At 42.4% G+C, this 10474-nt stretch overlaps 1 protein-coding gene across 1 annotated transcript; it reads left to right on the top strand.

Annotated features, from left to right (window-relative positions):
* The first annotated feature begins 43 nt into the window (after positions 1–43).
* ALDH6A1 (aldehyde dehydrogenase 6 family member A1) lies at positions 44–10232 on the top strand. The gene is made up of 11 exons (XM_015631789.3): positions 44–132; positions 2190–2264; positions 3639–3800; positions 4373–4451; positions 5008–5310; positions 5987–6108; positions 6354–6543; positions 7216–7397; positions 7809–7988; positions 8164–8262; positions 8701–10232. The coding sequence occupies exons 3-11, from the start codon at positions 3687–3689 to the stop codon at positions 8803–8805; spliced, it is 1374 nt and encodes a 457-aa protein (XP_015487275.1). The 5' UTR covers positions 44–132; positions 2190–2264; positions 3639–3686; the 3' UTR covers positions 8806–10232.
* Positions 10233–10474: the final 242 nt, after the last annotated feature.

Here is a 10474-nt window from a genome sequence, read left to right as displayed (position 1 = left end):
CGAAGGGGGGGTCGGGGGGAGGTGCTGCCTGACCCGCCCTGAGGTGGTCTGTGCTTCCCCCCGGTTCAGCTGCCGCGGAGAGCCAGTGCCCCCTGGATCACCTCAGTCGCCGCGTCCTTCTCTTCCTCGGTGGTGAGTGCCCGTCCCGCGGAGCGGAGCCGGTGGGCGGGGGAGGGAGGCGCGGGAGAGCCACGGGCGCGGCCGCCGGAGCCCGCCGGACACTTCCCTGGGTCTGCTCTGCTAAAGCCGCTCCCGCCGCCTCGGCTGGAGCCCCGGTGGGTCCGGGCGGGTCCGGTGAAACAAACATCGGCACTGCCCCCGTGCTCCACGGGAGGGACGGAAAAAAGTTGCATGTCCGATTTGTCAGACTTGGGAGCTGAGCGGTGGCCGCCCGTCACCTCGCGTTGCTCCTGCTGGCTCTGGACTGGCCTCATGGCATCTGTTTGCTACTGAGAGAGGATCTGGTTTCCTTCGGACAGTATCGAACAGCTTTAGCTGTTGTACTGCCTTTTTTCCTCTGCTCTCTATGGCTGCACACACTCCGAACTCCAAACCAGGATTCCACAAATAGCCTACTTTACTACCGTCCATTTTTCCACAGCAGGTGTATTCTCTACATAAAAAAGGTGGCGATCTTATGGGAAAAGTGCAATTAATCTTAATTCAGCATTTCCTGGCTTGCTTAAACTATTTTTTGTTGCATGTTCAATTTTTGAGATACCCTTTTTAAGCAATTTGAAAAAAAACTTGAACTCCATTGAACTGAAGTCCGTGTGGGTCATAAAGCACTGTAGCTTGGAGCTCCATACATGGCACTGAGGCTAATGGAGTGATTGATAGCCATAGGAGTTTATCATTCTTTACACCAGCACTAGACCAGCAGCTTTTCTGACAGGAAACTCAGTCAAGGGACTCAGATTTCCTGTGCTTCCTTCCACATTCTAGAGGAGATTGTGTTTTCATAGGCACAAAGTTCTGCCTCTCTTCCCCAGCTGTGATTCCAGCTACATAATCATCTGCAACTTCTTCATTTTAATTCTCTCCTAGTTGCTTTCCAAATCATTAGGTCTTGCTTGGCCATTAACAGATTTCTTTTACACTTCTGATCCTAGCTTTCTCATTTCCAAGCTTTCCCAATTTGTTCCAACTAACATTGCTACTCAATTTTTCATTTTCATCCACTTTTCATTGTTATTACTTGTCCACCCAATACCATTTATGTTCCTGATTCTTCCTCTGATCTCTTTCTCTCCATTACACTTTGGATAGCATCCAAGTTCTTATCTCCCTTTCATAATTCCACATTATAATTTCTTCAGTGTTTGCATAATTTGGGTTTATATCCCAGTTCCGTTGATCTGTTCCATTTCTATTATTCATACAGAAGATCCATTTTCCCTTTCTCCTACCTCTTCTCCCCAAGTCATGGATTTGTGTCATGATTAACTGGTTCTTGCTTTCTCCTAGTTCTCTCCTTACTGTCAACTCCTCTTTTCTAGTTTCTTAATTCATACAGTCACAATTTGTTTTCTTGCATAGGCAACAGTTTTGTTGCCTAGCTAATGCTAATTACAGCTTTTACCTCTGCTTTCTGTTCTGTTCAATGTTTGCCTGAACTTCTTATTCCAAACATTCCTTATCCCTCCTCTTCATCTGAGTGGGAAAGTTCTGTTTTCTGTGCTGCCAGGACAGTCCACAGATGCAAGTTCCTTGCTCTTAGTTACAAGACCAAGCAGGGGGTGGGGAAAGTCCAGTTTTCTGCTGGAAGCTATGAACTGGAGAGATGAACCTGCTTAGTGGCTTGATGGGAAGAAGGCACATGGAACAGTGGTACAGTCTGCACTGAGTTCACAGAATTACCATGAAGTGAATTATTAACTGTTTCTTCTCAACATTTATGACTTGCAGGTTTTCAGGTTTTGATTAAATAGATTTAAATAATTCTGAACCTAAGCAGAGCAATGTATCTTTTCTATCATTGCTTATAGAAAGAATTTTGGTCATTTTGGTGTAAAGTGAGAGAAAAAGGGGGCAGAGAGCACTTAGCTGGGTCCTGCTGTGGAGGCTGGATATAGACTCTAGTGGTTCACACAGCAGTAAACATGAAGGCTTGCATGTAATATGGCACACTGGTATTTAGGCACATTGAGACAAAAATAACTCACTGTCCAGTGTTTTGACCTCCACAGCCGACAACCAAACTCTTCATTGATGGGAAGTTTATTGAGTCCAAAACTACTGAATGGATTGATATCCACAACCCGGTAAGTGAAATGGTCTCAGCTTATACAAATAGTGATCACTGTGAAACAAAGGTCTGTGCCTCACTTCAGGGGTGTGACAGAAGAAAATCATACATATATTTCTTGAGAAAGGTGTAGACATGGACCTTAAGGTAGACTACAGGTTCTCAGTTTCCTTTTCACATGACATGTCAGTCTCAGAAAAGTTACTGTCTCCTTTACCTCCCTCACACAGTAAGCCCCTGATCTCCAGAAAGGAGATATATTTTTATATATATATATGGCTGTATTTTTTTTTCTCATAGAAAGGCTCTGTGATGTGTCAGATTTCTGAAGGGTGTCTTTCACTCTGTATATGAAATCAACTGGGTGTGATTTGATGCCAGCTAAATGTGAAATCCTGATAGAGACTGATATTACTCTCAGAGTAAAAAGGTAAAAAATCCTAACAGCTGAAGCTCCTCTCCATTCAGAGAGCTTCTATCTGTGACCCATAATAATCACAGAGAGGTTAAAAGTTGGATGCTACACAGTGCAAAATAGGTAAGTGACATATGTATTGTCTACATACTCAACCAAAGACAAATGGAAATGAGGTTGCACTCAGAATTCTGATCCTCCTCGCCTCCCTAGTAAGCATTTAAACAGCAATTTCTAAATCTTCTCTGTAAAGCTCTTATTTTCATTTGCTTTGTGGAAATGATCAGAGCAGCAAGCTATGATCATGAAGCTCATTTGGCCTGTATTTAGCAACCAGTGTTCTTGTTCAATTTTCTTCCTCTTGTTTTGAGTGGTTTCTCTCTTAGTGATACATCTGAAATTTTTTATCATGTCAAAGCAGATTTAATTTTTAAGAGAACATTAGAAGGAGGTTAAACTGGCAACAAGCTTGAAGTTAAAATACTGTAGAACTAAGGTTGTGTGTAAATATAGTACTTTGGCCTAGGGTATAGTTAAGCTAACATCAATGGCAATTGCACAGTCATGTACTGCTTTTCCCAAAGGAATATTGCCTCATTTAATGTGCAAGAGGGACAGCCAGATGAACCAAGATGATGGAGAGGGAAAAGACCACAGCCCACAGAAACTTTTGCCTTATACTCACTTGAAGTTTCAAGATAGACAAGTCACTTCAACTCCAGCTTGGAAATCAGCACTGCATTTGCAGTTTTCTGAGTGCCTAATTTAAGATATTTGGAGTGCAGGTTTTCAGAACTATTCCAATTGTAGCCCAGGCCTTTTGTGAGTAGTCGAGGAAGGCATCTCTTTTGTGTTCTGCCCTCAGAAGTATAACTCCTTGTAGAACAAGGATATTAGGAGGTGAAAGACTCTTGAATGATTGGTGGGGACAGATGGGAAAAGTTGAGTTTTGATGCAATTTGTTTTCTTTTTCAGGCCACAAATCAGGTGGTTGGCCGTGTACCAAAAGCCACAGCCAGTGAGATGGAGGCAGCTGTGGCTTCTTGCAAAAAGGCTTTTTGGAACTGGTCAGAAACATCTGTTTTGAGTCGCCAGCAAATCTTTCTGCGTTATCAGCAACTCATCAAAGAAAATCTGGTGAGACACCATGGCTGTGTGTGATGGCTATGGCTGAATGCATTGCAGCTGATTTTAGGAACTAAATTGAGAGACTTGGGGTTTACAGAGTTCTTGATGAGGTGTTGCCATTATCAAGGAGCCAACTGAGACACTGCTGAGAGGTGCAGCAAAACACTTCCCATCAAATGGTAACAGAGAGACAGCGCTTCTTAGGGAATATTGTTCCGAATTTGTCCCTTTACCAGGAGACCACAGAAGGAACTTTGATGGAACATGTGCCAGTTGATGAAGACAAGTATGTTACAATGTTTTGGGGTTTCCCTGATTGCTTTTTTAGTGTGAATGTGGTGTAATATCTGAAAGCGTTAGAATACAATCCACCCTAGGATGATTTTTTTCTAAAATGTCACTTATGTGGCTTATTGGCTTCTTGTCTGCAAGGAGCAAATCAGTCAGTATAGGTTTTTCTGTGTTCTGTTCAGTTTGTTCACTGTGGTGTTCAACTCTCTGTTAATTTTGTCTTTTCCTTGCACTCTTTCCTGGGTGACCACTTTTCTAACATCCGTAAACTTTGTGTTTTCCATTTTCAGAAAGAAATTTCCAAACTCATCACTTTTGAGCAAGGGAAGACCCTGGCTGATGCTGAGGGAGATGTTTTCCGAGGCCTCCGTAAGCTGCTGGCTCCTCCTGTTAAAAAAGGGGGTTTAAGAACCCACAGGAAGGGATGAGGTCTCCTGACAACTGATGGCCCTGTACACGTTGATCCTTTTATAGCTCCCTACTCAAAGTAAAGTGTAAATTGTAACTCTAAGCTGAGGAGTTTCCTTAGATAGAATGTCTTTAAATCACTTCCAAGTTGTTAGAGCTTTTTCTAGCAACTGAAGCAACTGAAAATTACTAAAAAGGGATAAGAACTTCTTGCCTGTGCTCAGATATCTAAAGTTGAGTCCCAGGTAGTACAGTAATACTATACATGTGCATTTTGTATCAGGGCTGTTCTGTTGTGTCTGTGCTCCTATCACAATCCTGTGTAGTGTGATCAAGAGAGAATCCATTCATAGTTTGTTCACAATGCTTGGCAGAGGGATTTTCTGGAGCACAATGAGTTTTAAGTTGTGGGAGAAGAGGCTGGAAGAAAGAGGTGGGTCAAGGCAGTAGTGAAAAGGGAGTTTGGGGACTAATTGTTAACAGATCATCCAGCAGCATATTGCCCTTTCTGCCACAGAGGTGGTTGAACATGCTTGCAGTGTGACATCCCTCATCCTTGGAGAGACCATGCCCTCCATCACTAAAGACATGGACACTTACACCTACCGCCTGCCTCTGGGTGTGTGTGCCGGGATTGCACCATTCAACTTCCCAGCCATGATTCCTCTTTGGATGTTCCCCATGGCTATGGTTTGTGGAAACACCTTCTTGATGAAACCATCTGAGCGTGTACCAGGAGCACTAATGTTCCTTGCCAAGCTGTTTCAGGATGCTGGTGCCCCTGATGGGACCCTGAATATTATCCATGGACAACATGAAGGTAATACCAATCCTTCCTGGGAGATGATGAGTGTATGTGTTGTGGTGTGTGTTCAGTGGGAGGTACCAGTTGGAGAGTCTGAGACTGCTGCTGTTAGATTCAGATAGATGCTTCAGCTCCATTGATGAAGCTGAAAGGTGAGTGGGAGATTCTCTGTCACGTTGCACCAGGTCTTTCAGGAGATAAAGTGGACAAAATTTTGGGGATTTGGGTCAGAGTTCCCAAGGCATGTAAGTGTTCAAATTCTATTTAGCAACCTAAACTGCAACTGAAATAAGCAGATAAATCATCTTGGTTTTGCAAGGAGGCCTAAACAGGAATTAAATGCTTCACTGACTATACAGTGGATGCCAGTATCCTGGCTCCTGACATGCTATTTTTTACAGCACAGAAGTAGCTTCAGGACACCGTGATACAGAGAACAGTAACTTCACTTTGGCATTGCTCAGACACCCTGGGAAGTGCCCAAAGCATAAAGAGATGTAAGAGAACCAGGAGTATGAAGACAGGGCAGGAGTATGTGTGCTAAGTTGCACAGACAGGCTTTCAGGGAGCTCAGATGTAGGAAACGCAGAGGCAAGAATTTCAATAAGAAAGATACATAGATTTAGCTCTGTGGGGATGGGGACAGAGCATTTGTGCACCACAATTATAATGTATTATTTCCTATTTGAAGCTGTGAATTTCATTTGTGACCATCCGGATATCAGAGCAATCAGCTTTGTGGGATCTAATCAGGCTGGCGAGTACATCTATGAGAGAGGATCCCGGAATGGCAAGAGAGTCCAGGCCAACATGGTAATGTCCTGAACGGAGCACACTTTAGCACATAGACTACCTCTGTCACCTGTGAATGTTAAGAGAGACCACACCACTCAGCAGCAGAAGCTGGCTTTGCCGCTGATAGCTAAGTGATAAGGCTGCTCTCCTGCCAGCCTGTTGGTAGCAGAATCATAGCTACAATAAGAAGTCATTGCTGGAGGGCTAGAGAAGAAGCAGTCTGGGGTGGTTAATAATGGGAGAGTGGGTGTGTTGTTTTTCAGGGAGCCAAGAACCATGGTGTGGTGATGCCTGATGCCAATAAAGAGAACACCTTGAACCAGCTGGTTGGAGCTGCTTTTGGAGCAGCTGGCCAACGCTGCATGGCCCTGTCTACAGCAATTCTAGTAGGAGAAGCTCAGAAATGGCTGCCAGAGCTTGTGGACAGAGCCAAAAATCTACGAGTAAATGCAGGTACAGACTGAGATAATTTTTACAAGGTATTTCACTTCTGTACAACCATAGCTTTTTAGGTCAGCTTATCTGCCATACCATGTTGTGACCCTTGGAGCTATTGGCAGCACAGGTTTGATGTGTAGGGGTAGAAGCTAGCAGATTGTCTGGATTGGGAAACCCAGCCCTAGACTTGGAGGTAGGAATATGTTTTCAGCTTGTTGGTGGGATTGTGATGCAATGTTTACAGGATCAGTCTTGTTTTAACTGGAGATTGGAGGTTAAATCCTATATTTAACTCATACCTGCCATTTATATATCAACCTCATTGCAAGATCCTTCCAATTTGTAGTAAGCATACAATGAAAAAGGAAAATAGAAACAAGTACTTTGAAAAAGGTAGACTGTTATTAATTCTAGGGGAATCATATTTTGTTTATATTCAATAAAGTGCTGCAAAGGGAAAAAGTTTCAATCCTGAGAAGAATCTGTTGTTGAATTTTTCCTCATGATTCCTTGTTGATTATTTGAGCTGCAGGCTATTGTTCCTGTTCATCAGTATTTCAAATCTTTTTTCTGTGTCTCGGAAACATCAGGATTTTCAGATTTTTCCTGCCAGTGTAGTTATCTCCCAGATGACTATGAAAAGGAAGTTGTCAGAGTTAAAAACTTGATGTCTCTGCCTCTTCACAGGAGACCAGCCTGGAGCAGATCTTGGGCCTCTAATCAGTCCCCAAGCTAAGGAACGGGTTTGCAGTCTGATTGAGAAAGGAGTAAAAGAAGGTGCCAGCCTTCTCCTGGATGGACGTAATGTCAAAGTGAAGGGTTATGAAAATGGCAATTTTGTTGGACCAACGATCCTTGCCAAAGTCAAGGTAAGATGACCAAAATCAGTGTTGGTAAGTTTATACTGCAGGGTCAGCTGAAAAATGAGTTAGTCAGATCAGTCAGTAATTAATGATCACCAGGCTGAAAGGCCATAAATGGTTCAGCCTTCCCTTGCACAGTGTCAGTGAAGTACTCATTGTAATGCAGACAGTAAAAGCAGAAAGCACTTTGGAGATGAAATGTGGTGCCTTCCTGAGTGTACTAAATGGAGGACAGGGCATGGAAAATGGTGAAGAGGTAAGGAGGACTGAAGGATGGCCTGTGGCAATGCAATACGATCAGCAATCCTAGGAATATCATGAGTACTAACAGCATGTGTGTTTCTTATATCCTATTTACTACGGTATTTTTATTATATCCTTTATATAAGCTGCTTTTTCTGCTGTTCATATTGGCAGCCAAACATGACTTGCTACAAGGAGGAAATCTTTGGGCCTGTCCTAGTGGTGTTGGAAGCAGACACTTTGGATGATGCCATTGAGATGGTGAACAATAACCCCTATGGGAATGGAACTGCAATCTTCACCACCAATGGAGCCACAGCTCGGAAGTATTCTCACTTAGTGGATGTGGGGCAGGTATGTTCCAGCTAGGATTGTTGCTTTTAGCCCTCACCATTTACAGTGGGTAATCATTCAGCTGTAAACACTGCCCTCTCAGCCAGCAGTACCCAGCCTCAGATATAAGAAACAAAATGCAGAAGCTTTTGGAAGGTGTTTTTGTGACTAATATGGCAGCTTTCCTTTGGTGTAGGTGGGTGTCAATGTTCCAATCCCAGTACCTCTGCCCATGTTTTCTTTCACCGGCTCTCGTGCTTCTTTCAGAGGAGACACCAATTTCTATGGCAAACAGGTAAGTTTCTGATTCTGAGTACTCTACTGGTTTGAATTGTGATAAATCATGTTATAAATGGCAATGGGGAGATCGTCGTCAGACCTCATTAGTGAGGAAACTTTGAAGCCATTTCAACCAGGAAACTGAAAGCCAGCCAGGGATCACAGCACCATAATGCATGTCACAATCATATAGTCCATTCCTCTTTTTTTTTTCTTTAAGTAAAAAAAGGCAAGTCTTAGGAGATTTGAGAAGGGAGCAATAACTAGTAAGCTTTCTCACAGAGTCAGAATCTTCATGAAACTGGTAAAAAGAACAGGCTGACAAGAATTGTTTCCACAGAAGAAAACTCAATCCTGTTTAGATAAAGCAAAAACTGCTTGATATACCACTAGTGTAGACCCGAGGAATTCATAAGGCCAAATATCTGATCTGTGGATCTGTCCTTTCCTCCAGGGAGTGCAGTTCTATACACAGCTGAAAACGATCATTTCTCAATGGAAAGAGGAAGATGCCACCATTGCCAAGCCTGCTGTGGTTATGCCAACTATGGGAAACTAAACCAGCCTTTGCAGATGCTGTTCCTGGTGCCCTTCTATGCTGCACTTCCCAGCTTCATCCTGACTATCACCCTTTCCTTGGGAATGAATAGAAAGCTCCTTTGTCTCAAGGATCTGTTACTGTGCAGATTGGGCAGGCTCATGTGACTCACGGTCTGGATTTTCTGTTGCTGTCAGTGTTTTTTTTGGTTAGCTGAACTAATTTTTTTCCCTAGAACCTATCAAAGACTAAACAACCTTATCTAACTAAAAGGGCAGCCACTGAGATTGGTCTTAATTTGTGTTTCTTTCCAGACCCCATGAACTTGAACATTACTCTGGTTTTCATTTCAGTATCTTTAGTCTTAGTGACTCACTCATGGCTACATCTTGTAGAAGGTTTATTTACCTCTTTATCTTGCATATTAAGGTTCTGAGTTCACCTTACTCAAAGATGACTACTCATTTTGAGTGACATAACTGGGACATCTTGGTTGTCTCCTAGAAATGACTTTACATACGATGAAGACAGCAAATTGTCAGTCTTTCACCTGTTGAGCAGTTTCCAAAACACTGGGAAATTGCTTTGTACGAATTTTTCAGGAAAGCGTATTTGATTCCTTGTCTGAGGATGAAAGAAATTTGTGTATAGTACAGTGACCTTCACTGTGCCTCTGACAGCTTGAAAACTTCTGTTCCTGTTCTGTCTGGGGCTTGTATGCTTAAGCTTGCCAGCAATTCCATTATACCTGAAAGTTGTTTTCTGCCTTTTCACTATGCTAAAGGATACAAGCCTACATGTCCTGTAACATAATGAAACTGTGGAAGCAGAAACATAACCATGTCTATGCATTTTTGTGTCACGGCATCATGTGCGTCTGAATAAAATGGAGCCTAAGTAGAGAGGTCAGTAGGAAGAAAGAACACAGTTTTTTAATCAAAAAGCAGCCAGGCTTTGTTGGTTTCCTGTCCTGACTGTAGCTGTATTTCTTGTGTTGGTTGATTAACTCCTTGTTACATTTGCTCAAACACGGTCATGTACTCTTGGGACTGCAAGTTCCTATTGCTAGAGAAGAGTAAGGCTTGGTATATACACTCTGGTTTTAAGAATCTGTGCATTTGGAGCTGGAGAACCTATATTTTTATTTCTGGTTCTTGAAAGATGATGCAGCTATGAAGGATTTGCAGGGATCTCACTCAAACACCCATGAAAAATAATATTCTTCTAATGATTGTAACCATTACTTGTTCTAATTAAACAATCTGAATGTGAACACTTTGTATCCTGCCTTCTGGTAAAAATGCCTTGTAACTGACAGCTCTATATTAATGCAATTGCTGTGCATTCACTAATTTGTTTGTATCTTGTTTTTTGACTGCTATACTCTAGAGGTAATTCTCACTTTGCAATTTGATTACAAATTAAAAACATGCTCATATATTCCTGCAGACTGTGACTGTTCCTTGGTAAGACCTTATATAGGTGTGATATTGATTTTATTCCCCTCTTCACAGGAGATGGTCTGCAACTCCTGTAACCTGTGTATACATCTTCCTTTTACAGTATTTCAGGGACCTCTGTACCAGTTTCCTCACACAGTATTTCAAGGAATGCCTTGATTCTGTTTCTATGTACACATGATTTGATCACAGAAGCTCTTAAGCTTCATGCAAATAGCTTTACTACAAAA

The sequence above is a fragment of the Parus major genome, chromosome 5 (assembly GCF_001522545.3).
Source record: "Parus major isolate Abel chromosome 5, Parus_major1.1, whole genome shotgun sequence".
Classification (NCBI taxonomy): domain Eukaryota; kingdom Metazoa; phylum Chordata; class Aves; order Passeriformes; family Paridae; genus Parus; species Parus major.
The sequence above is the reverse complement of the archived record's forward strand: the minus strand, read 5'-3'. Positions and strand labels throughout refer to the sequence as shown.